The 24,420-nt window shown below is 44.0% G+C and overlaps 1 protein-coding gene across 2 annotated transcripts; it reads left to right on the forward strand.

The window, feature by feature from the left end:
- Positions 1–813: 813 nt before the first annotated feature.
- LOC112224089 (transmembrane protein 180) lies at positions 814–19,906 on the forward strand. 2 transcript variants are annotated; one of them, XM_024387389.2, is made up of 9 exons: positions 814–1,112; positions 10,368–10,510; positions 11,941–12,223; positions 12,409–12,488; positions 12,665–13,114; positions 13,504–13,721; positions 14,260–14,431; positions 17,548–17,741; positions 17,902–19,906. In XM_024387389.2, exons 3-9 carry the CDS (start codon positions 12,047–12,049, stop codon positions 18,156–18,158), a joined length of 1,548 nt encoding a protein of 515 aa, XP_024243157.1. In that variant the 5' UTR covers positions 814–1,112; positions 10,368–10,510; positions 11,941–12,046; the 3' UTR covers positions 18,159–19,906. The 2 variants fall into 2 exon arrangements, with proteins under 2 accessions (XP_024243157.1, XP_024243156.1); XM_024387388.2 differs by lacking the exon at positions 10,368–10,510 and having other exon boundaries at positions 815–1,112.
- The last annotated feature ends 4,514 nt before the right edge of the window (positions 19,907–24,420 follow it).

Here is a 24,420-nt window from a genome sequence, read left to right on the forward strand (position 1 = left end):
TCTTGTCTTGTCAAGGGACGCCATTTAACCGGATGTCACAATCTCCGTACATCAGCCCCTCGGGATGTAGTGCTCATATAGGTGGCGCTATAACCCTTGTCATACTTCAAAGAAATGAGAGGGGAATTTAGAGATACTGGGTATAAAGACGAGATGCTTGTGTCTCCACCCTATTCATATTCGTTGTCAACAAAGGCTGTTAAGAGCCCGCCTATTGCTCTTTTTGGATTGGTGAATACATCTCGTTATTTTAATATATTTTTTTAATATTCGATGTATTGACGTCAGCAGCCTGAATTCAATGGAGAGGGAGATGCTGGTCAGTTCAATTCAAAGGGCTTTACTGGAATGGGAAACATATGTTTACATTGCCAAAGCAAGTGAAATAGATAATAAACAAAAGTGAAATCAACAATAAGAAATAAAAAGTAAACATTACACTCACAAAAGTGTAGAAGACATTTCAAATGCCATATTATGTATACATACAGTGTTGTAATGATGTGCAAATAGTTCAAGTACAAAATGGAAAATAAATAAATATAAATATGGGTTGTATTTACAATGGTGTTTGTTCTCCACTGGTTGCTCTTGTGGCAACAGGTCACAAATCTTGCTGCTGTGATTGCGCACTGTGGTATTTCACCCAATAGATATGGGAGTTTATCAAAATGTGATTTGTTTTCGAATTATTTGTGGGTCTATGGTCATACATTTGGCAGGGGTTAGGAAGTGCAGCTCCGATATTAAGCGGTTTTTCGCAAAATTGCCGGGATGTCACGTGCATCACACATCATTACACTCGTAATAACCTTAGCATAGCGAAACATCTATCGTATAAAATAAGCCTCGCGTGTCAAAACAGCAATTCATTGTATCTTGACTCAATTCAAAACGCCCAGTCTTCCCCATTCAAAACTGGTAACATGCTTAATGTGGACCCATTTTGGGCGGAGTAAAGCCTCTCGCTAGCCTCTTCCTCTCTTGGGAAACCCCTATTCGTGGCTGATTACAGTCATTTGTTGTGACGTCTACTAATGCAACGTAAACTGTGGCTTGTATTGATTGGAAAGGTTTCCAATTAGTTTCCGATGCTTCGTTTAATGATAATGGTAAGTACATTTTCCATTTTGTTAGGGGATTGGTCTAACCACAGGTCTAGCTAGTTAACTCGCTGGTTTAGTGGTTAGCCTACGCTAGCTACCAGCTGTCGACCTGTCTTTGTACGTCTCGGCGACAGCTGATGCAGCGAATACAGCTAGCGGTAGCTATCTAACCTGTAGAACGATTGGACACATCTGATACTGGGCCGCAACTATATATTGTGTAGCTAGCTATCTGTATGTGTATAGCTATCTCACTAGCTAACTCGATTTGTGTGTGTGTGTGTGTGTGTGTGTGTGTGTGTGTGTGTGTGTGTGTGTGTGTGTGTGTGTGTGTGTGTGTGTGTGTGTGTGTGTGTGTGTGTGTGTGTGTGTGTGTGTGTAATAGCTCCCTTTACTGCATCTAATTCCTGTAAGCCACCCAGTATTGTTATATCAGCTTTCATTAGGAACGTGTGTGTAATAGCAATAGCTCCCTTTACTATATCTAATTCCTGTAAGCCACCCAGTATTGTTATAGCAGCTTTCATTAGGAACGTGTGTGTGTGTCGGAAGTGGGGTTGAACAATGGGAGTGGGAGAGATCACTTGGCTGCTTATTCCCAGAGGTCTATTCGCTCATCAGCCCAGCCCCAGAGATCAAGTATCAGACCACAGTCCCACGCACTTTCACAGCATCTAACACAGTGTGACAAACTAGCTGTGTAGAGTAGAGTACACAACAAGTGCACAGCCCTCTCTCTGCCAGCCCACCTTCTCTCTCTGCCAAGAAGCCTCTCCAGTCTTAGCAGGCAGGTGAGAGAGCTGCCCTGGCATCCACTATAACTAGAGTTGGTCCCGTCAGAGGTGTACTGAATTATACTGTACACAAACTACTTTGCTCCCTGTTCCCAGAAGATTAAGTGAGATGGGAATCACATTGTGAGATGTGATCCAATACAGTCGTTCCTCTCCACTGCATGGATCTGATTGGACCAGACACAGCTCGTATTTGCTCTACTCGTAGGCCTATTTGTTGACATTTGGCCTGATCAGAACTCTGTGTGCGATTTCTCTGCTGAGAACCTGTTGGAGAAAACATTACATGGGTAATGCTGGGACAGGGCCATGGCTTGTGTGGTGTAGCATCTAACAGGCAGGTGTGGAGCCAGAGCCTAGGCATTATTAACACAACAAAGATTCCATTGGACGCCACATGTGAGACTTGTGTTCTGAAGGCTGAATCGTGCTGGATCATAGCGGGGAACCTCTATGCTTCACTTCAGATGTCAAACCTACAGCAGTAGCAGTAAACCACCAGGCCACAAAAGACTGGAAAAATACATTCTTAAGCTTTCGAACCAATGCTTTTCAGACTCGCTCCCCCCTGTTGACAAATAACAGATGATAGAATTATTTGCTGAAGTGATTCAACATAACAGAACTCTATCGAACTTACACTCCTTTCCTTGATTGACACAGAACAAAGCAAGGCTACACCTTAGTGTGCCTCAGAACCAACCATAGAATAAGAAAATACCAAAAGCTAGAATGTGAGCATCAAGAGATTCAGTGCCTTTTCCATTGTGTCTCTCGTCCTGTGTAAAGGTGGCCAGCCAAATCTTTTCTGAGGACAGTGAGGTGGAGTTAGTATCATGAAAGACAGAACCCAAAATCACAATAATCGGAGGATAGGATTACACCGTCCTGTCATCCAGCTGTTCCTAGGTCAGAGGAGACTCATGATTAACTAAGCCTGCATCCTAAATGGGACCCTATTCCCAATGTAGTGCACTACCTTTGACCAAACCCCTATGTAAGGAATTGGGTGCTATTTAGGACGCATCCTAAGGCTCAGCTACTGCTCATAACTTCACTCTCACTTAATGAATACAGTAGGAGTATTCATTATTCAAATGATGTGTACTACAGTTGAAGTCGGACGTTTACATACACTTAGGTTGGAGTCATTAAAACAGTTTTTCAACCACTCCACAAATTTGTTGTTAAACTATAGTTTTGGCAAGTCGGTTAGGACATCTACTTTGTGCATGACATGTATTTTTTTCCAACAATAGTTTACAGACAGATTATTTCACTTATAATTCATTGTATCACTATTCGAGTGGGTCAGAAGTAGAGGTCGACCGATTATAATTTTTCAACGCCGATACCGATTATTGGAGGACCAAAAAAAGCCGATACCAATTAATCGGCTGATTTAAAAAATATATTTATTTTTATTTCTTTGTAATAATGACAACTACAACAATACTGAATTAACACTTATTTTAACTTAATATAATACACCAATAAAATCAATTTAGCCTCAAATCAATAATGAAACATGTTCAATTTGGTTTAAATAATGCAAAAACAAAGTGTTGGAGAAGTAAAAGTGCAATATGTGCCATGTAAGAAAGCTAATGTTTATGTTCCTTGCTCAGAACATGAGAACATATGAAATGCTGGTGGTTCCTGTTAACATGAGTCTTCAATATTCCCAGGTAAGAAGTTTTAGGTTGTAGTCATTATAGGATTTATAGGACTATTTCTCTCTATACGATTTGTATTTCAAATACCTATGACTATTGGATGTTCTTATAGGCACTTTAGTATAGCTTCCATCCCTCTCCTCGCTGCTACCTGGGCTCGAACCATGGACAACAGCCACCCTCAAAGCAGCGTTAACCATGCAGAGCAAGGAGAAGAACTACTCCAAGTCTCAGAGCGAGTGACGTTTGAAACGCTATTAGCGTGCACCCCGCAAACTAGCTAGCCATTTCACATCGGTTACACCGGCCTAATCTCGGGAGTTGATAGGCTTGAAGTCATAAACAGCGCAATGCTTGAAGCATTGCGAAGAGCTGCTGGCAAAACGCACAAAAGTGCCGTTTGAATGAATGCTTACGAGCCTGCTGGTGCCTACCATCACTCAGTCAGACTGCTCTATCAAATCATAGACTTAATTATAACATAACACACAGAAATACGAGCCTTAGGTCATTAATATGGTCGAATCCGGAAAGATCATTTCGAAAACAAAATGTTTATTCTTTCAGTGAAATACGGAACCGTTCCGTATTTTATCTAACGGGTGGCATCCCTAAGTCTAAATATTGCTGTTACATTGCACAACCTTCAATGTTATGTCATAATTACGTAAAATTCTGGCAAATTAGTTCGCAATGAGCCAGGCGGCCCAAACTGTTTCATATACCCTGACTCTGTGTGCAATGAACGCAAGAGAAGTGACCCAATTTCACCTGGTTAATATTGCCTGCTAACCTTTCTTTTAGCTAAATATGCAGGTTTAAAAATATATACTTTTGTGTATTGATTTTAAGAAAGGCATTGATGTTTATAGTTCTTTTTCACGAATGCGCACCGCATCGATAATATGCAATGCAGGACACGCTAACTAGTAAATGCTAGCTAGCAACTTACCTTGGCTTCTTACTGCATTCGCATAACAGGCAGACTCCTCGTGGGGCAGGTGGTTAGAGCGTTGGACTAGTTAACCGTAAGGTTGCAAGATTGAATCCCTGGTGCGAAAAGTGCTAATCAATCCCAGAACAACAGTAAAGGACCTTGTGAAGATGCTGGAGGAAACAGGTACAAAAGTATCTATATCCACAGTAAAATGAGTCCTATATCGACATATCGAAGAAGCCACTGCTCCAAAACTGCCATAAAAAAGCCAAGCTACGTTTTGCAACTGCACATGGGGACAAAGATCGTACTTTTTGGAGAAATGTCCTCTGGTCTGATGAAACTAAAATAGAACTGTTTGACCATAATGACCATCATTATGTTTGGAGGGAAAAGGGGGAGGGCTTGCAAGCCGAAAAAACACCATCCCAACCGTGAAGCACGGGGATGTAAGCATCATGTTGTGGAGGTGCTTTGCTGCAGAAGGGACTGGTGCACTTCACAAAATAGATTGCATCATGACAAAATAGATGGTATCATGAGGGGGGAAAATTATGTATTTTTTGATTATGTATTGATATAGTGAAGCAACATCTCAAGACATCAGTCAGGAAGTTAAAGCTTGGTCGCAAATGGGTCTTCTAAATGGACAATGACCCCAAGCATACTTCCAAAGTTATGGCAAAATGGCTTAAGGACAACAAAGTCAAGGTATTGGAGTGGCCATCACAAAGCCCTGACCTCAATCCTAAAGAAAATGTGTAGACAGAACTAATAAAGCATGTGCGAGCAAGGATGCCTACAAACCTGACTCAGTTACACCAGCTCTGTCAGGAGGAATGGGCCAAAATTCACCCAACTTATTGTGAGAAGCTTGTCTTGAAGGAGTTCCCACATATGCTGAGCACTTGTTGGCTGCTTTTCCTTGACTCTGCTGTCCAACTCATCCCAAACCATCTCAAAACAAATAAAACTTTTACATTAACGGTTGAGGTCGGGTGATTGTCGAGGCCAGGTCATCTGTTGCAGCTTTTCCTTGACTCTGCTGTCCAACTCATCCCAAACCATCTCAATTCGGTTGAGGTCGGGTGATTGTCGAGGCCAGGTCATCTGTTGCAGCACTCCACTCTCCTTCTTGGTAAAATAGCCCTTACACAATCTGGAGGTGTGTTGGGTCATTGTCCTGTTGAAAAACAAATGATAGTCCCACTAAGCCCAAACCAGATGTGATGGCATATTGCTGCAGAATGCTGTGGTAGTCATGCTGGTTAAGTGTGCCTTGGTTTCTAAATATAATCACAGATGGTGTCACCACTAAAACACCATAACACCTCCTCCTCCAAGCTTTACGGTGGGAAATACACATGCGGGGATCATCTGTTCACCCACACCACATCTCTCAAAGACATGGTGGTTAGAACCAAAAATCACAAATTTCGATTCCAGACCAAAGGACACATTTCCACCGGTCTCCTTCCACAGTGTCCTCTGAACAGTTGATGTTGAGATGTGTCTGTTACTTGAACTCTGTGAAGCATTTATTTGGGCTGTAATTTCTGGTAACTCTGCTGCACAGGATAAGTTCATTAGAGGTAACTCTGGGTCTTCCATTCCTGTTGCGGTCCTCATGAGAGCCAGTTTCATCATAGCGCTTGATGGTTTTTGCGACTGCACTTGAAGACATTTTCCGTATTGACTGACCTTAGTCTAAAAATAATGGACTGTCATTTCTCTTTGCTTATTTGAGCTGTTCTTGCCATAATATGGACTTAGCCCTATTTGGTAAAAGACCATCTTCTGTATACCCCCCTACCTTGTCACAACACAACTGATTGGCTCAAACACATTAAGAAGGAAAGACATTCCTCAAACTTTTAAGAAGGCACCCATGTTAATTGAAATGCATTCCAGGTGACTACCTCATAAAGTTGGTTGAGAGAATGCCAAGAGTGTGCAAAGCTGTCATCAAGGCAAAGGGTGGTTATTTTGAAGAATCTGAAATGTAAAATGAATGTTGATTTGTTTAACACTTTTGGTTTCTACATGATTTCTATATGTGTTATTTAATAGTTTTAATGTCTTCACTATTATTCTACAATGTAGAAAATAGTAAAAATAAAGAAAAACCCTTGAATGACTAGGTGTTCTAAAACTTTTGTCCGGTAGTGTAGTTACCAATAAAATGGTCTGACGGTGAAGTGGACATACTCAGTGTATATACTGAACAAAAATATAAACACACCCTGCAACTAGGGTTGCACATTTTGGGGAATATTCAGAGGTGGGAAATAATGGGAATTAATGGGAATATATGCAAATTAATATTCATACCATTTAAATGTAGATGTTTTTTGCATTGGATATATTCACCATAACATATGGAGACAGAAACATAAAGATTTTACCTCATCATAAGTAGACATACTTGCAAATTATTGATTCAATCCTTCCAATAGAAATAAAACAATTTAGTGACGAATTGAACTTTCAATGAGTTGACTCTGCACATGGGATGATTTCAATGAACAACAAAAGAAAGGGAATATTGAATGATCCTCAATGATCCATCGCGTCTCCCAAAAACATTTTCATCATACATCTGTAAAATGATAGTCTAGAAACTAAAGCTTTGGTTGTCTTCCTCTCAGGCTTCCATGTCTTCTCCCTGGACCTCCGCAATGTCCACCTTCTGAACATCAGACTCTGAGGCCTCATCTTCACTGTCACTTTCCAAACTTGTTGAGGATGGCTCGTTGTCAGGCTCAACAAGCCTCAAATTTGCCCGGATAGCCACCAATTTTTCAACCCTTGTATTGATCAGCCTGTGGCGTGCTTTGCTGTCTGTGAGTTCCCAAACAAGGACCAGTTGCGCTCTGAGGCGGCTGATGTTGGTGGGATTTGGAGGATGTTGGAGGCCACGGGAAAGAGCTTCAAATCAATTCAATTCAATTCAAGTCCCTTTCACCAGGTGGCTGATGAGATATGTTGGCACTGCCATATTTCATCTCCATCCCAAAGTCTTGCTTGGAAGTGTACTTCGCCACACTGCCAAGAACCTTGCCCTCATCCAGGCCAGGGTGGCGAGTCACAGTAGGGATTGCACCATAGGCCTTGATCTCTGCACCAGACAGGATGCTCTTGCCAGCGTACTTGGGGTCCAAAATGTACACTGTGGCGTGTTTGGGCTTCAGGCAGGAGTCTTCTCCCTTTTTGATGCATTTCAGAACTGCAGTTTCCTCTGCTTGGAGCAACAGTGAAGTGGGCAGTATGGAGTTCTTCTCTTACATCTGCAAGCAGAGTCTGAACATCAGACAGGATGGCATTTTCTCCCTCAATCCGTGCAATGGCTACTGCTATAGGTTTCAGGCTGCTTACCACTCTCTCCCAAAATACACTGCTCAAAAAAATAAAGGGAACACTAAAATAACACATCCTAGATCTGAATGAATGAAATATGCTTATTAAATACTTTTTTCTTTACATAGTTGAATGTGCTGACAACAAAATCACACACAAAGTATCAATGGAAATCAAATTTATCAACCCATGGAGGTCTGGATTTGGAGTCACACTCAAAATTAAAGTGGAAAACCACACTACAGGCTGATCCAACTTTGATGTAATGTCCTTAAAACAAGTCAAAATGAGGCTCAGTAGTGTGTGTGGCCTTCGCGTGCCTGTATGACCTCCCTACAATGCCTGGGAATGCTCCTGATGAGGTGGCGGATGGTCTCCTGAGGGATCTCCTCCCAGACCTGGACTAAAGCATCTGCTAACTCCTGGACAGTCTGTGGTGCAACAGACTGGATGGAGGTTGGTGGATGGAGCGAGACATGATGTCTCAGATGTGCTCAATTGGATTCAGATATGGGGAACGGGCAGGCCAGTCCATAGCATCAATGCCTTCCTCTTGCAGGAACTGCTGACACACTCCAGCCACATGAGGTCTAGCATTGTCTTGCATTAGGAGGAACCCAGGGCCAACCGCACCAGCATATGGTCTCACAAGGGGTCTGAGGATCTCATCTCGGTACCTAATGGCAGTCAGGCTACCTCTGGCGAGCACCCCCCCCGAAGAAATGCCACCCTACACCATGACTGACGTCTCCAGACTCTGTCACGTCTGTCACGTGCTCAGTGGGAACCCGCTTTCATCTGTGAAGTCACAATCTTGGTGTTCTCTGGCAAATGCCAAACGTCCTGCACGGTGTTGGGCTGTAAGCACAACCCCCACCTGTGGACGTCGGGCCCTCATACCACCCTCATGGAGTCTGTTTCTGACCGTTTGAGCAGACACATGCACATTTGTGGCCTGCTGGAGGTCATTTTGCAGGGCTCTGGCAGTGCTCCTCCTGCTCCTCCTTGCACAAAGGCGGAGGTAGCGGTCCTGCTGCTGGGTTGTTGCCCTCCTACGGCCTCCTCCATGTCTCCTGATGTACTGGCCTGTCTCCTGGTAGCGCCTCCATGCTCTGGACACTACGCTGACAGACACAGCAAACCTTCTTGCCACAGCTCGCATTGATGTTCCATCCTGGATGAGCTGCACTACCCGAGCCACTTGTGTGGGTTGTGGACTCCGTCTCATGCTACCACTAGAGTGAAAGCACCGCCAGCATTCAAAAGTGACCAAAACATCAGCCAGGAAGCATAGGAACTGAGAAGTGGTCTCTGGTCACCACCTGCAGAACCACTCCTTTATTGGGGGTGTCTTGCTAATTGCCTATAATTTCCACCTGTTGTCTATTCCATTTGCACACCAGCATGTGAAATGTATTGTCAATCAGTGTTGCTTCCTAAGTGGACAGTTTGATTTCACAGAAGTGTGATTGACTTGGAGTTACATTGTGTTGTTTAAGTGTTCCCTTTATTTTTTTGAGCAGTGTATATTCACCTCACCCAGTATTGTAATCAAAACTTACCAGAAGGCATGTAGTCCTTGGCTCAGACAGTGTAGTAGTGTGGGCTCAATAGCATCTCATTAGTGTGCAAGATCTTGAGAATCCGCTGTACATGTGATTGAAGAATTTTTTAAATAAAAAAAATAAAAATTATAACTAGGCAAGTCGGTTAAGAACAAACTCTTATTTTCAATGAAGGCCTAGGAACAGTGGATTAACTGCCTGTTCAGGGGCAGAACGACAGATTTGTACCTTGTCAGCTCGGGGATTTGAACTTTCAAACTTCCGGTTGCTAGTCCAACGCTCTAACCACTAGGCTACCCTGCCGCCCCACAATGTACCCTGCCGCCCCATGCTCTGTGCATGCAGAGGGTTGCAATTCTATTTAATTGGGGATAGTTTAACCAAATTATTCCACAAGATCTAGATTTGTCTTCTGTATATCCCAAAGTAAACTGCCTGTTACTCAGGCCCAGAAGCTAGGATATGCATATAATTGGTAGATTTGGATAGAAAACACTCAAAGGTTTCTAAAACTGTTAAAATGTGGCAGGCTGATATGGCATCCAAAAAATAATAATATTCAGCCTTCCACTGTTTCCAATGGCTTTCATGTTTATTATGAGGCGAAGTCCTCCCAGATTGCAGTTCCTAGGGCTTCCACTAGATGTCAACAGTCTTTAGAAAGAGTTTTGGGCTGGTTTTGGGAAAAATGAACTAGAAGTTGTAGTTTTTCTAAGTGGCTCCCATTTTGGCTGTAGTTTTTCCATGTGCATGCGGAGGTGAAAGCGCGTTCTTTGTTATTTATCTCCGGTAATGAACATACTATTCTCCGTCTTAAATTGTATCGTTTATTTACGTATTAGGGTACCTGAGGTTTGATTATAAACGTTGTTTGACTTGTTTGGATAAGTTTATTGGTAACGTTTGGGATTAATTTTGTATGCATTTTGAAGGAGGGAAACCGGTGGATTATTGAATGAAGCACGCCAGCTAAACTAAGTTTGTATGGTTATAAAGAAGGACTTTATCGAACCAGAGGACCATTTTTGATGTAACTGGGACCTTTTGGAGTGCCAACAAAAGAAGATCTTCAAAGGTAAGGCATTTATTATATCACTATTTCTGACTTTCGTGTCGCACCTGCCTGGTTGAAAAATGTTTTTCATGTTTTGTAAGCGGGGCGCTGTCCTCAGATAATCGCATGGTGTGCTTTTGCCGTAAAGCCTTTTTGAAATCTGACACAGCGGCTGGATTAACAAGAAGTTAAGCTTTATTTTGATGTATTTGTATTTTCATTCATTTGTATTTTCATATGTTGTTCTGCAATTTACAAACTTTGCAACCCTACATGCAACAATTTCAAAGATTTTACTTACAGTTCATTTTAGTTACAGTTCATATAAGGAAATCAGTCTGTTGAAATAAAATAATTAGGCCCTAATCTATGGATTTCACATGACTGGGCAAGGGCACAGCCATGGGTGGGCCTGGGAGGGCATAGGGTAGAATGTTTTTCCCCACAAAGGGCATTATTACAGACAGAAATATGCCTCAGCACCCCTCAGACGATCCCGCAGGTGAAGAAGCCAGATGTGGAGGTCCTGGGCTGGCGTGGTTACACGTGGTCTGCTGTTGTGAGGCCGGTTGGACGTACTTTGCTCCGTTTGTCTTTGCCTCAAACCTGACTAGTCTCATAGTCCCAAAAAAACATCCCCACCACATGATGCTGCCACCACCATGCTTCACCGTAGGGATGGTGCCAGGTTTCCACCCGAGGTGACGCTTGGCATTCAGGCCAAAGAGTTCAATCGTGGCTTCATCAGACCAGATAATTTTGTTTCTCATGGTCTGAGAGTCCAAACTTCTTACATTTTAAGAATGATGGAGGCCTCTGTGTTCTTGGGGACCGTCAATGCTGCAGACATTTGTTGGTACCCTTCTCCAGATCGACACAATCCTGTCTTGGAGCTCTACGGACAATTCCTTTGACCTCGTGGCTTGGTTTTTGCCCTGACATGAACTGTCAACTGTGGGACCTTATATAGACAGGTGTGTGCCTTTCCAAATCATGTCCAATCAATTGAATTTACCACAGGTGGACTCCAATCAAGTTGTAAAAACATCTCAAGGATGATCAATGGATGCACCTAAGCTCAATTTCGAGTCCAATAGCAAAGGGTCTGAATACTTTTAAATAAATAAGGTATTTCTGTTTTTTTAAATAAATTGGCAAACTTTTCAAAACTGTTTTTGCTTTGTCATTTTGGGGTATTGTATGTAGATTGATGAGGAAATGTTTTTATTTAATCAATTTGAGAATAAGGCTGTAATGTAACAAAATGTGGGGTCTGAATGCTTTCCGAATGCACTCTAAGTAAGCTGTGTTACTCTTGCTCCTTTGTGTCTATTCGCTAAAGCGGTCTCTTCTCCCACGCTGTACATTAACCTAGCCTATCCCACTTCACACATCCACATTTAGTCTGCCCTCCAAATGGTTGTTGACATATGTCTTGTTTGCTCTGGTAGGAGTGGGTACGGTGGTGCCCCAGCCCCCTGGTCTGTGGGATGACTCGATGAGTGTGGTGGGGTGTGGCGGCGGGGCACGGAACAGCAGAGCGACTGAGTGAGAAGAATGGGCAGTAGGGGCTGTGACTGCAGGCTCGCTGTCTCCACTGGTGTCCCCACTGCGGTCCTCTACGGCTCCCTGTCCCTGTTTGTCTCCATCCTGCACAACGTCTTCCTGCTCTACTACGTGGAGACCTTTGTCTCCGTTTATAAGATCGACAAGCTCTCCTTTTGGGTCGGAGAGGTGAGTGACAGTTCCTGCCTTCAATGGATGATTATAATATTTGTGGTTTGGACGCTTTCAGCTTTAGACGATGACAAATGTGTTGGATAAAGCAGAAAGACTGATACCTGGCTTTTTTCTCGGTTAGGATGTTTAACTGTCCTGTTACACTAACTCCTCCACCACTGACTCTCTGTCCCACACAGACAGTGTTCCTGATATGGAACAGCTTAAACGACCCTCTCTTCGGCTGGCTGAGTGACCGCTCCTTCCTCAGCTCCCCACAGTAAGACGTTCTCTTTTCATCGTTTTCTCAAATCAATGGTGCACCTCTCTCTTTTTCAATCTCTACATCTCTCTCTTTTTCACACTGTCTTGGAAGCACGGTTGGATAGCACAGTTAGTGGTAGAAGTTTCTTTACCATTGCACTAACCTTTTTTTCTCTCTCCCCTCTATCGTAGATCTGGCCCCCAGATCTCCAGCCCAGAGGTGGTACTAAAGCGTCTGGCTGCCCTCTCTAGGAATGGCCCCCTGTTCGCCCTCTCCTTCCTGGCTTTCTGGGTGTCATGGGCGCGGCCGGGGCTCCAGTTCCTGGTGTGCTTGTGCCTGTATGATGGCTTCCTCACCGTGGTGGACCTCAACCACAACGCCCTGCTGGCCGACCTGGCCGTGTCGGCCTACGACCGCACGCGCCTCAACTTCCACTGCTCTCTGTTCAGTGCCCTGGGCTCGCTCTCTGTCTTCCTGTCCTACAGCGTCTGGGACAAGGGTGACTTCTACTCGTTCCGGCTGTTCTGCGTAGCGCTGGCGGTCGTCTCCGCACTAGGCTTCACCGCCGTGTCGCGCCTGTTGAAGAGCCGCTTTCAGAAAGAGGCGCGCCTGAGACGGGACGAGGAGCTGAAACTCAAAGAGTAGGTGACATTATTATTCATCATGTATGCACTTGAGAAACACTTGCTTGTCAGTGCATAATGTAAACCAAGTGGTAACTGAATAACGACACCCATTCTTGGTTTGCTTCCCACAACTCACCTTATGGCCTCAAATCAGGCGTTTAATCTTTCTACTCCTGTGGTGTCTATTCCAGCCTTGGCCAGGCATTTTTTTCTTGCTAATGGGAATTTCAAAGAGACTGAAATGTGAGCAAATACAATTGATGCACAGTTTGCACACACTCATTCAGTCTGTTGGGCAGGTAGATAAACCGCAACACCTGCTCAGGTTACAGACTCAATCGTGTGTGTGTGTGTGATGTTACACTAGTTGTCATTTCACTAATCCCCCCTTCCCTCTGGCTCAGGTTGAGTATTGGCCAGGGCCCTCTAACCCAGCAGGAGAAGCCAGTCACTCTAGGAGAGTATCTAAGGCAGCTCTCCAAGCACAGAAACTTCATGTGGTTTGCCTCTATGAACCTGGTCCAGGTGTTTCACTGTCACTTCAACAACAACTTCTTCCCTCTGTTCCTGGAGCACCTCCTCTCTGACAGCATCTCTGCCTCCACCGGCTCCATTCTGCTGGGTAAGAGGAGTACTGCTTGGATATATGCACCATGATAAGGGATGGGCCTCAAGTATAGAATGGGCTTAGTGTCATACCCTGATCCCAGATCTGTTTGGGGCTGTCTTGGCAATTTCTATGGCCATTGTCACGTTTGGCCTGACAAATGACCATAGGAGTTGGCGAGACGGCACAAACAGATTTGGGACCAGGCTATTCGTTTTGGTCTGTTTACATTTTATGGAAGGATTAGTTCTTAGAATGTGAGGAAACACAGTTTATCACTTGTCTGCATACATTTAATAAATGTGGCTTTTCAGTCCACGGTCACACTATTTGGTTAGTCTGGATTTTCCATCTGTATATGCTCAACAGATGGTCATACTTTCAACAATCTATCAGTTGATAAGCAACTGCTTGTTAAGATTAGGTTTAGAATTAGGATAAGGGCTAAGGTTAGGGTTAGAGCTAGGGTTAATCCACCTGTAGATGCTGTACAGACTATCCAAATAAAGTGTTACCCAGTCCACTAACAGCTGCTCTTGACAACTCCTCACAGGGATCTCCTACATAGCACCCCACCTGAACAACCTGTATTTCCTGACCCTGTGTCAGCGCTACGGGGTCTACACGGTCATCCGCTGGCTGTTCCTGGTCAAGCTGGCTCTCAGTGTGGCCATGCTGTTGGCCGGGGCCGACCAGGTCTATCTGCTGTGCATCTTCATCGCCAGGTACTGACACACACACACTTTCTTCATTCAATCGAATACTGTGCACTAGCTGTTAATGTAAGATACTGACATCGTTTGCTAGAAATGTTAATAAATAACACATTTGTATTTCATTTTTACATATCAAGGTCATGTACTCAAGTCACGGAAGTTATTTTCATATCAAGGACCCAGTGTCATGTGTTTTTCCAACACTTGTCGAAGCTGAGCAAATGAATCAAGATTCCCAGCTTACCAGTTTTGTGTTTCTCTGTTTGCATTGTACCTGGCTGGGTGTTGTGTGTCAGCCAACCAACCAATCCCTTTATCAACACGGGGCTGGCAGCGGCTGGACGCAGCCTACCACTAGTCCCCTTGTCACAGTGCCATTGTTTTCCTAGACCGAAATGAGAGAAAGTCATAGTGGAGGAGAGGCTTTTCTCTGTTGGTTTGGGCCTTTCTATAAATGCCTTGACCTTTTAGCCCAGGAGGCGTTTTGCCTTCTTTCTTTCCCTTCTAAACTCCTGCTCGGGGAAATCGGTTGCATATTCCACATCGTTGTATATTAGCAGATCAAATCAAAATCAGGTTTTGTTTGTCACACGCCTCGTAAACAACAGGTGTAGACTAACAGTGAAGTGCTTCCTTACGGGCCCTTTCCCAACAACGCAGAGAGAAGGACAATAGAAAGATAATAACACAAGGAATAAATACACAATGAGCAATGGCAACATGGTTATCTACACGGTGTACCAGAACCGAGTCGGTGTGCAGGAGCAATGGCAACATGGTTATCTACACGGTGTACCAGAACCGAGTCGGTGTGCAGGAGCAATGGCAGGTTATCTACACGCAGATGGCAGGACAATGGCAATCATGGTTATATACACGGTGTACCAGAACCGAGTCGGTGTGCAGGAGCAATGGCAACATGGTTATATACACGGTGTACCAGAACCGAGTCGGTGTGCAGGAGCAATGGCAACATGGTTATATACACGGTGTACCAGAACCGAGTCGGTGTGCAGGAGCAATGGCAACATGGTTATATACACGGTGTACCAGAACCGAGTCGGTGTGCAGGAGCATGAGGCAATTGAGGCAGCACACATACAGGTATGGGCAAAGTGACTTGGCGACAGGATAGAAGATAAGCAGCAGCGTATGTTATGAGTCAGGGGGAGGGGGGTTGGTGTCAATGCAGATAGTCCTGGTAGCCATTCGGTTAACTACACTGAACAGAAATATAATAGCAACATGTAAAGTGTTGGTCCCCATGTTTCATGAGTTGAAATAAAATATCCACAACATTTTCCATACGCACAAAAAAAGCTTATTTCTCTCATGTTGTACACAAGTGTTTTTACATCCCTGTTAGTGAGTATTTCTCCTTTGCCAAGATAACCCATCCACCTGACAGGTGTGGCATATCAAGAAGCTGATTTAAAGAGCATGATCATTACACAAATGTGCAGTTTTGTCACACAACACAATGCCACAATGTCTTGCAATTGGCATGCTGACTGCAGGAATGTCCACCAGCTATTGCCAGATAGTTTAAGATTTATTTTTCTAACATAAGTCGCCTCCAATGTTGTTTTAGAGAATTTGGCAGTACTGTATGTCCAACTGGCCTCACAAACGCAGACAATGTGTAAGCATGTCAGCCCAGGACCTCCACATCCGGCTTCTTCACCTGCGGGATCGTCTGATACCAGCCGCCTGGACAGCTGATGAAACTGTGGGTTTGCACAACTGAAGAATTTCTGTAAAAATTGTCAGAATCTGTCTCAGGAAAGTTCATCTACGTGCTTGTCGTCCTTCACGGATGAGTCCCAGTTTCAACTCTACCGGGCAGATGGCAGACAGCGTGAATGGTGCCGTGTGGGCAAGTGGTTTGCTGACGTCAACGTTGTGAACACAGTGCCTCGTGGTGGCTGTGGGGTTATGGTATGGGCAGGCATAAGCTATAGACAATGAACACAATTGTATTGTATCAATTTGAATGCACAGAGATACTGTGACAAGATCCTGAGGCTCATTTTCGTGCGATTCATCCGCCGCCATCACTTCATGTTTCAGCATGATAATGCACGGCCCAATGACAGATCTGTACACAATTCCTGGAAGCTGAATATGTTCCAGGTCTTCCATGGCCTGCATACTCACCAGACATGTCACAAATTGAGCATGTTTGGGGTGCTCTGGATTGACGTGTACAACAGCAGGTTCCAGTTCCCGCCAATATCCAGCAACTTCGCACAGCCATTTAAGAGGAGTGGGACAATATTCCACAGGCCACAATCAACAACCTTATCAACTTTATGCGAAGATGTGTCATGCTGTATGAGGCAAATGGTGGTCACACCAGATACTGACTTTTTGTCTGATCCACAAGCCTACTTTTTTTTCAAGGTATCTGTGAGCAACAGATTTATATCTGTATTCCCAGTCATGTGAAGTCCATAGATTAGGGCGTAATTCATTTATTTCAATTGACTGATTTCCTCATATGAACTGTAAGTCTTAAAAACGCAACATGAAACATTTTCTAAAATATTTTTGTTCAGTGTATTTAGCAGTCTTATGGCTTGGGGGCAGAAGCTGTTCAGGGTCTTGTTGGTTGCCGATTTGGTTCATCGGTACCGCTTGCCATACGGTAGCAGAGGCCTTCCTCGGACATCGCCTGGTATAGAGGTACTGGATGGCAGGGAGGTCAGCCCCAGTGATGTACTGGGCCGTACACACTACCCTCTGTAGAGCCTTGCGGTCTGATGCCAAGCAGTTGCCATACATAACAATGATCTAGCCAGTCAAGATGCTCTCAGTGGTGCAGCTGTGGAACATTTTGAAGATCTGAGGGTCATTGCTAAATCTTTTCAGCCTCCTGAGGAGGAAGAGGTGTTGTCATGCCTGTGTTCGTGACTGTGTTGGTGTGTGTAATTCCTTGAAGCTCTCAACGCGCTCCACTACAGCCCCGTCGATATGAATATGTGCTCGGTCCTCCGTTTCCAGTAGTCCACTATCAGCTCCTTTTGTCTTGCTGACGTTGAGGGAAAATTGGAAACGGTATTGACAATACTTCAGTAATGGCTCTGAAATATGCTTCTACTCTTGTGCTCCTTCTCCCCCCCAAGTAACCGGGTGTTTACGGAGGGCACCTGCAAGCTGTTGAACCTGGTCATCACAGACCTGGTGGATGAGGACTTTGTGGTGAACCAGCGCCAGCAGGCGGCGTCAGCGCTGCTCTTCGGTATGGTGGCCCTGGTAACCAAGCCTGGCCAGACCTTTGCTCCTCTCATCGGCACCTGGTTGCTGTGTGTCTACACAGGTACAAATTGACAGAGGGGCGACAAAAGTCTGTTTTAATAAAGGCTCCCCGAAAATGGAGGAGATGCTAGAATCAAACCAATTTCACTAACCTTCTCTAGGTGGATTCCCACGCGTTTGTGCCTGTTCTTTATTCTCAGCATCTCTCTCTTTATTTCCAGGCTATGATATCTTTGAGAGAAACTCCATACAGGACTCTGCGGCAGCGATGGCATCCCCTGTCTCAGGCCAAGCAGGCTTCACTGTTCCACTTCGCCAGGGCTGTTTCTACCTGCTGGTGTTTGTGCCCATCTCCTGCGCCCTGCTGCAGCTACTGGCCTGGTCCCGCTTCACCCTCCACGGCCGCAGACTGCAGGGCGTCAAGGCCCAGAGGCAGGGAACCCAGCACAGCCACCTCATGGATGTCAAGGCCATCTGATCGGAGTCCAGCCCTTCCGCACCTTCGCTCAACTGCATGATGCTATACCACCCTCTGCCACTGGGGTCAGCAGAATGGAACACTGGCGAACGGATTTAAATCCCACTGTCAGGGACGAAAATATACTGTGAGAATCTTGCCTTATTTTGATATTAAGAGGACAAAGACTATATGTATGAACTGATGACTAAATGATACAGCAGAGCCAATCAAAGAATAAGATTCCCATGCCCCTCTCTGGGACAGGGCGAGTAGACCATCCTAGGTTGAGGCGCAGCCTGGAATGCATTTCCATCCCCAAAGGAACACAAATTGTCACCAACTTTGCTATTACAGTGTGGTTACCCATTTTTATATTTTTCACCCCATGGCAAAATGTGTTATATTGCTGTGTGATGGAAAATATTAAGTATGAAGGAAAAAAAATGGGTGTATGTGCACACGAATATAAAATCTAAAGCCTGATTTGCATGGACCTTGCGCTTTAAATGACAATTAGTGTTGAACCATCACCATGCTATTCTCTGTATCTTTATGAAGTACATCTAGTACGAATCTGCATGTTCAGAATTGTAAAAAGTCAAGCAACTATTTCTCTATTTGTTTTACTGTGACCAGTACTTCTACTATAATAGCTGCCATCTCCAATATTCAACTGAATTGCCTCGTGTTTTCTCACGCATTGTTGTAACGTTTGAAGGTGATGTGTTTAGCATTTAGGTAGCGATTACAAATCAAGGCCCTAAACAACTTCTGTTTACATGTGTACCCCAGTTCAGGAAAGAGATGTATCTTTACACAGTGTACAAAACATTAGGAATACCTGCTCTTTCCATGAGACTGACCAGGTGAAAGCCATGATCCCTTATTGTAGTTAAATCCACTTCAGTCAGTGTAGATGAAGGATTTTTATGAATTGCGTATGTTTGCCATTCAGAGGGCGACTGGGCAAAGGGAAAACCTTGAAGTGCCTTTGAACAGTAGGTAGTAGGTGCCAGGAAGCACCGGTTTGAGTGTCAAGAATGGCAACGCTGCTGGGTTTTTCATACTCAATTAGTTTCCTGTGTTTATAAAGAATGGTCCACCATGCAACGGACATCCAGCCAACTTGACACAACTGTGGGAAGCATCCACATGGAACGCTTTCGACACCTTGTAGAGTCCGTGCCCTGGCGAATTGAGGCTGTTTTGAGGGCAAATGTGGATGCTACGCAATATTAGGAAGGTGTACCTAATGTTTTGTACACTGTGTATATACTGTACCATGAAGAGAATTGAGAAACAAAGATTTGACTGAAAATGTGAAACTGTTGTGCCATGATGATGACCCAACTAATATATGATCATCATGAAGAATACATTCCGTACTTTTTCCAACGTTTAGTTTTGAATACTGCTGCTACATGGTTTTCTATGTGAACAGAGTATTAAGGAGTCTTAAATTCCATCATATTAGTATTACATTTTTTTCTAAAGTATTGTGATAATTTGAAGACACCTTGATAGTAGTGTTTTTAAGTGACTCAGGAATTCCAGTTTCAGCACCATGTGATTTACTTAGCCAGAATGGAAAGCAGTGGTTTGATCTTATAAGACATCCTTACAGTATACAGCAGAGATGCCTGTATTTGCCAGTTTTGTTACGGAATACTGTACAATGTTTCTGTCTGGTTGTACCCCTGCTCATTGTAGCATCGGCCATTTCCGACCATCTTTGTGACCTTTATTAAAGTGATCTCACTACTTGAGAGTTTGTGGAATGTGTCTTGTTGCTCACTTTCACAGATATGTTATGGTCTGTTAGACTTGTCCTAACTCGCAGCCTCGCACCAAACCCAGGAGCTCCTATCTGTGTCTGGGCTACCTTCACTCACTAGACTAGGACAGGTGAAGTGTCACACCTCAGGCCTATTAAACCTCATGACTAAATTCCAAATACCTTTCATTGTAATTAAGGTCCAATGCAGCTGTTTTTATCTCAATATCAAATCATTTCTGGGTAACAATTAAGTACCTTACTGTGATTGTTTTCAAATGAAATGAATTGATGTATAAAATGAATACAATAGACCTTGCGAACTATGCTTGCCAACTATCGCATGTAATCGCCATACAGAGAGTATCAAGTAACCATTCAGAGCCAGCGATCAGTCATTTAATTAGCCATTTTCAGACGCTGACAAGATGCAAATGATGTAACACCTGAGGTAACATGATTTTGGACAGTTCAAATCAAACTTTATTTTCCACATGCGCCGAATACATCAAGTGTAGACCTTACCGTGAAATGCTTACTTACAAGTCCTTAACCAACAGTGCAGTTCAAGAAGAGTTAAGAAAATATTTACCAAATATACTCAAGTAAAAAATGATAAAAAGTAGCACAATAACATAACAATAACGAGGCCATGTGTGGAGGTACAGGTTAGAGGTCATTTGTACATGTAGGTAGGGGTGAAGTGACTATGCATAGATAATACAGTGAGTAGCAGCAGTGTACAAAATAAATGTGGGGGGGCAATGTATGTGTCCAGTGGCCATTTGATTAACTGTTCAGCAGTCTTATGGCTTGGGGGCAGAAGCTGTTAAGGAGCCGTTTGGTCCTAGACTTGGCACTCCGGTAACGCTTGACATGCGGTAGCAGAGAAAATAGTCTATGACTTGAGTGACTGGAGTCTCTAACAATTTTATGGGCTTTCCTCTGACACCGCCTATTATATAGGTCCTGGATTGCAGGAAGCTTGGGCCCAGTGATGTACTGGGCCGTATGCACTACCCTCTGTTGTGCCTTATGGTCAGATACCGAGTACAACCGGTCAGGATGCTCTCGATAGTGCAGCTGTAGAACGTTTTGAGGATCTGGGGACCCATGCCAAATCTTTTCAGTCTCCTGAGGGGTAAAATGTTTTGTCGTGCCCTCTTCACGACTGTCTTGATGTGTTTGGACCATGATTGAGCGTTGGTGATGTGGACACCAAGGAACTTAAAACTCTTGACCCGCTCCACTACAGCCCCGTTGATGTTAATGGGGGCCTGTTCGGCCCGTCTTTTCCTGTAGTCCAAACTCAGCTCCTTTGTCTTGCTCACATTGCGGGAGAGGTTGTTGTCCTGCCACCACACTGCCAGGTCTCTGACCTCTTCCCTATAGGCTGTCTCATCGTTGTCGGTGCTCAGGCCTGCCACTGTTGTGTTGTCAGCAAACGTAATGATGGTGTTGGTGTCGTGTTTGGCTACACAGTCGTGGGTGAACAGGGAGTACAGGAGGGGACTAAGAATGCACCCCTGAGGGCCCCCAGTGTTGAGGAACAGCGTGCCAGATGTGCTGTTGCCTACCCTTACCACTTGGGGGCAGCCCGTCAGGAAGTCCAGGATCCAGTTACAGAGGGAAGTGTTTAGTCCCAGGGTCCTTAGCTTATTGATGAGCTTCGTTGGCACTATGGTGTTGAACGCTGAGCTGTAGTCAATGAACAGCATTCTCACATAGGTGTTCCTTATGTCCAGGTGGGAAAGGGCAGTGTGTAGTGCGATTGATTCATCTGTGTATCTGTTGGGGTGGTATGTGAATTGGAGTGGGTCTAGGGTATCTGGCAGGATGCTGTTGATGTGAGCTATGACCTGCCTTTCAAAGCACTTCATGGCTACCAACGTGAGTGTTACGGGGCGGTAATCATTTAGGCAGGTTACCTTTGCCTCCTTCGGCACAGGGACTATGGCGGTCTGCTTGAAACATGTAGGTATTACAGATTCAGTCAGGGAAAGGTTTAAAATGTCAGTGAAGACACTTGCTAGTTGATCCGCGCATGCTTTGAGTACACGACTTGGTAATCCATCTGGCCCCAGGCTTTGTGAATGTTGACGTGTTTAAAGGTCTTGCTCGCATCAGCTACCTAGAGTGTTATCACACAGTCATCCAGAACAGCTGGTGCTCTTTTGCATGCTTCAGTGTTGCTTGCCTCGAAGCGAGCATAAAAGGCATTTTGCTCATGTGGTAGGCTCACGTCACTTGGCAACTCGCATCTGTGTTTCGCTTTGTAGTCCGTAATAGTTGTCAAGCCCTGCCACATCCGACGAGCGTCAGAACCGGTGTAGGAGGATTGAATCTTAATCCTGTATTGACGCTTTGCTTGTCTGATGGTTCGTCTGAGGACATAACAAGATTTATTATAGGCTTCTGGATTAGTGTACCGCTCCTTGAAAGCGGAAGCTCTAGCCTTTAGCTCGATGCGGATGTTGCCTGTAATCCATGGCTTCTGGTTGAGATATGTACGAACGGCCACTGTGGGGATGACGTCGTCGATGCACTTATTGATGAAGCCGATGAGTGAGGTGGTATACTCCTCAATGCCATTGGATGAATCCCGGAACATATTCCAGTCTGTGCTAGCAAAACAGTTCTGTAGCGTAGCATCCGCGTCATCTGACCACTTCCATATTGAACGAGTCACTGGTACTTACTGCTTTAGTTTTTTCTTGTAAACAGGAATCAGGAGGATAGATTTATGGTCAGATTAGCCAAATGGAGGGCAGGGGAGAGTTTTGTATTCATCTCTGTGTGTAGAGTAAAGGTGGTCTAGAGTTTGTTTTACTCTGGTTGCACATCGCAGATCATCAATTTTATTTTCCAATGATTGCATGTTAGCAAGTAGAATTGATGGCAGTGGGAGTTTACTCGCTCGCCTATGGATTCTCAAAAGGCAGCCCAATTAGCGTCCTCTTTTCCTCTGTCTTTTCTTCACGCAAATGACGGGGCTCTAGGCCTGTTTCCGGGAGAGCAGTATATCTTTCTCGTCGGACTCGTTAAAGGAAAAAGCTTCTTCCAGTTCGTGGTGAGTAATCCCAGTTCTGATGTCCAGAAGTAATTTTTGGTCATAAGAGACGGAATCCGCAACATTATGTACAAAATAAGTTAATAAATAAATGACAAACAACGCAAAAAAACAATCAAAATAGCACAATTGGTTAGGGGCATGTAAACGTCAGCCATCCTCTTCGGCGCCATCTTAACACTGCTGACATATCAAAGTGTTCATATTGGATCAAAAAGTGGAAATAAAGGTCAGTGAGGCTGTGTTAAGGCAGGCAGCCCAATTCTGACCTTTATTCACTTATTAGTCTTTTTACCAATCAGATCAGCTCTCAAAAAGATCTGAGGTGAATTGGGCTGCCTGTCTAAACGTAGCCGTAGTAGGCTACCTTTTTCTTGAACAAAATGTTTTACTACAGGTGACAGGTGTCTTTCTCTACACTGGAGTGGCCTAGTGAGATTTGACATCGGGATATAGATAGCCCTACTACGTCTTATATTCGTCATGTGAATTCATTGTTTTTAGTACATTATTTGCATGGGAATGGCAAACAGGATAAATGGCAAACGCTTCAACCACATCAGTGCCTTTGAAGGCCTCTTCGGTCCTCGGCTTTCGGAGTGCTAGGTACAGTCACACCAGGTCTGTTTATATGACTACGTGTACAAAACTGGACCAGAACGTTTTTTTTTGTCTATGTAAACTCAATAGATGTTTTAATCACTACTAAAAGTTATTAGGCTGGGGGGTCTGGGGGGGCGTTCTACAGTAGGTGTGGGTAAGGCCATGCGGGAGTCAAGGGGTGGGATAGAAACAGGGTTAAGGCGTCAGCATGCTGCAGTTCTTGGATGGGAAGAAGCGGGGTGTTGATGGGTGGCTATCAGGGGTACTTAACTGTGAATGGGGGTAACCAGGATATTTTTATTTATTTTTGTCGCCTTGTCTCAAATCTGTTGTATTTTTTAATTTTTTCATTCCCTTTTACTTTTAATACAGTTTTTGATGTATACATTTAGTTTAAATGTGTCGAACTCTTGTCTGTTGTCATTTTTGTAAATAGCGCATACATCAAAATGTACATTTGTATACATTTATACCTCTGCTCTAATAAAACATATTTGAACCTAAATGTATTATTCAAAACTTTCCAAGTTCTCATGGGGATTATTATTTTTTGCAGAAGAACCTGTTGTTGTTTATTTCTTTAACTTTTTACATGGCCATTTTTCTCTTTAACTGAAGCTGTTTTAAAATTATTATTCATGGTTGATTCCAGAACCTCTGACACGCTCTAATGTAATGTAAGGCGAAATCAGCACAAGAGTGCCACCTACCAACAAGATTCGCTAGTCAACTGCGCATGCGTAGAAATTTACCCATCATGCATCTTAGTCTTACGTGAAATCATTTTAGATTTGAACTGTAATATTTTAAAACAGGAATATACTATCTTAATA

The sequence above is a fragment of the Oncorhynchus tshawytscha genome, linkage group LG25, assembly GCF_018296145.1.
Source record: "Oncorhynchus tshawytscha isolate Ot180627B linkage group LG25, Otsh_v2.0, whole genome shotgun sequence".
NCBI lineage: Eukaryota > Metazoa > Chordata > Actinopteri > Salmoniformes > Salmonidae > Oncorhynchus > Oncorhynchus tshawytscha.

What these genes read in the sequence shown, in the direction of transcription:
- LOC112224089 (XM_024387389.2), top strand. Translation starts at nt 12,047, where the DNA reads ATGGGCAGTAGGGGCTGTGACTGCAGGCTCGCTGTCTCCACTGGTGTC. An exon ending in CACCGGCTCCATTCTGCTGG is followed by an intron (nt 13,722 to 14,259) that starts GTAAGAGGAGTA and finishes AACTCCTCACAG; the next exon opens with GGATCTCCTACATAGCACCC. An exon ending in CTGTGCATCTTCATCGCCAG is followed by an intron (nt 14,432 to 17,547) that starts GTACTGACACAC and finishes CTCCCCCCCAAG; the next exon opens with TAACCGGGTGTTTACGGAGG.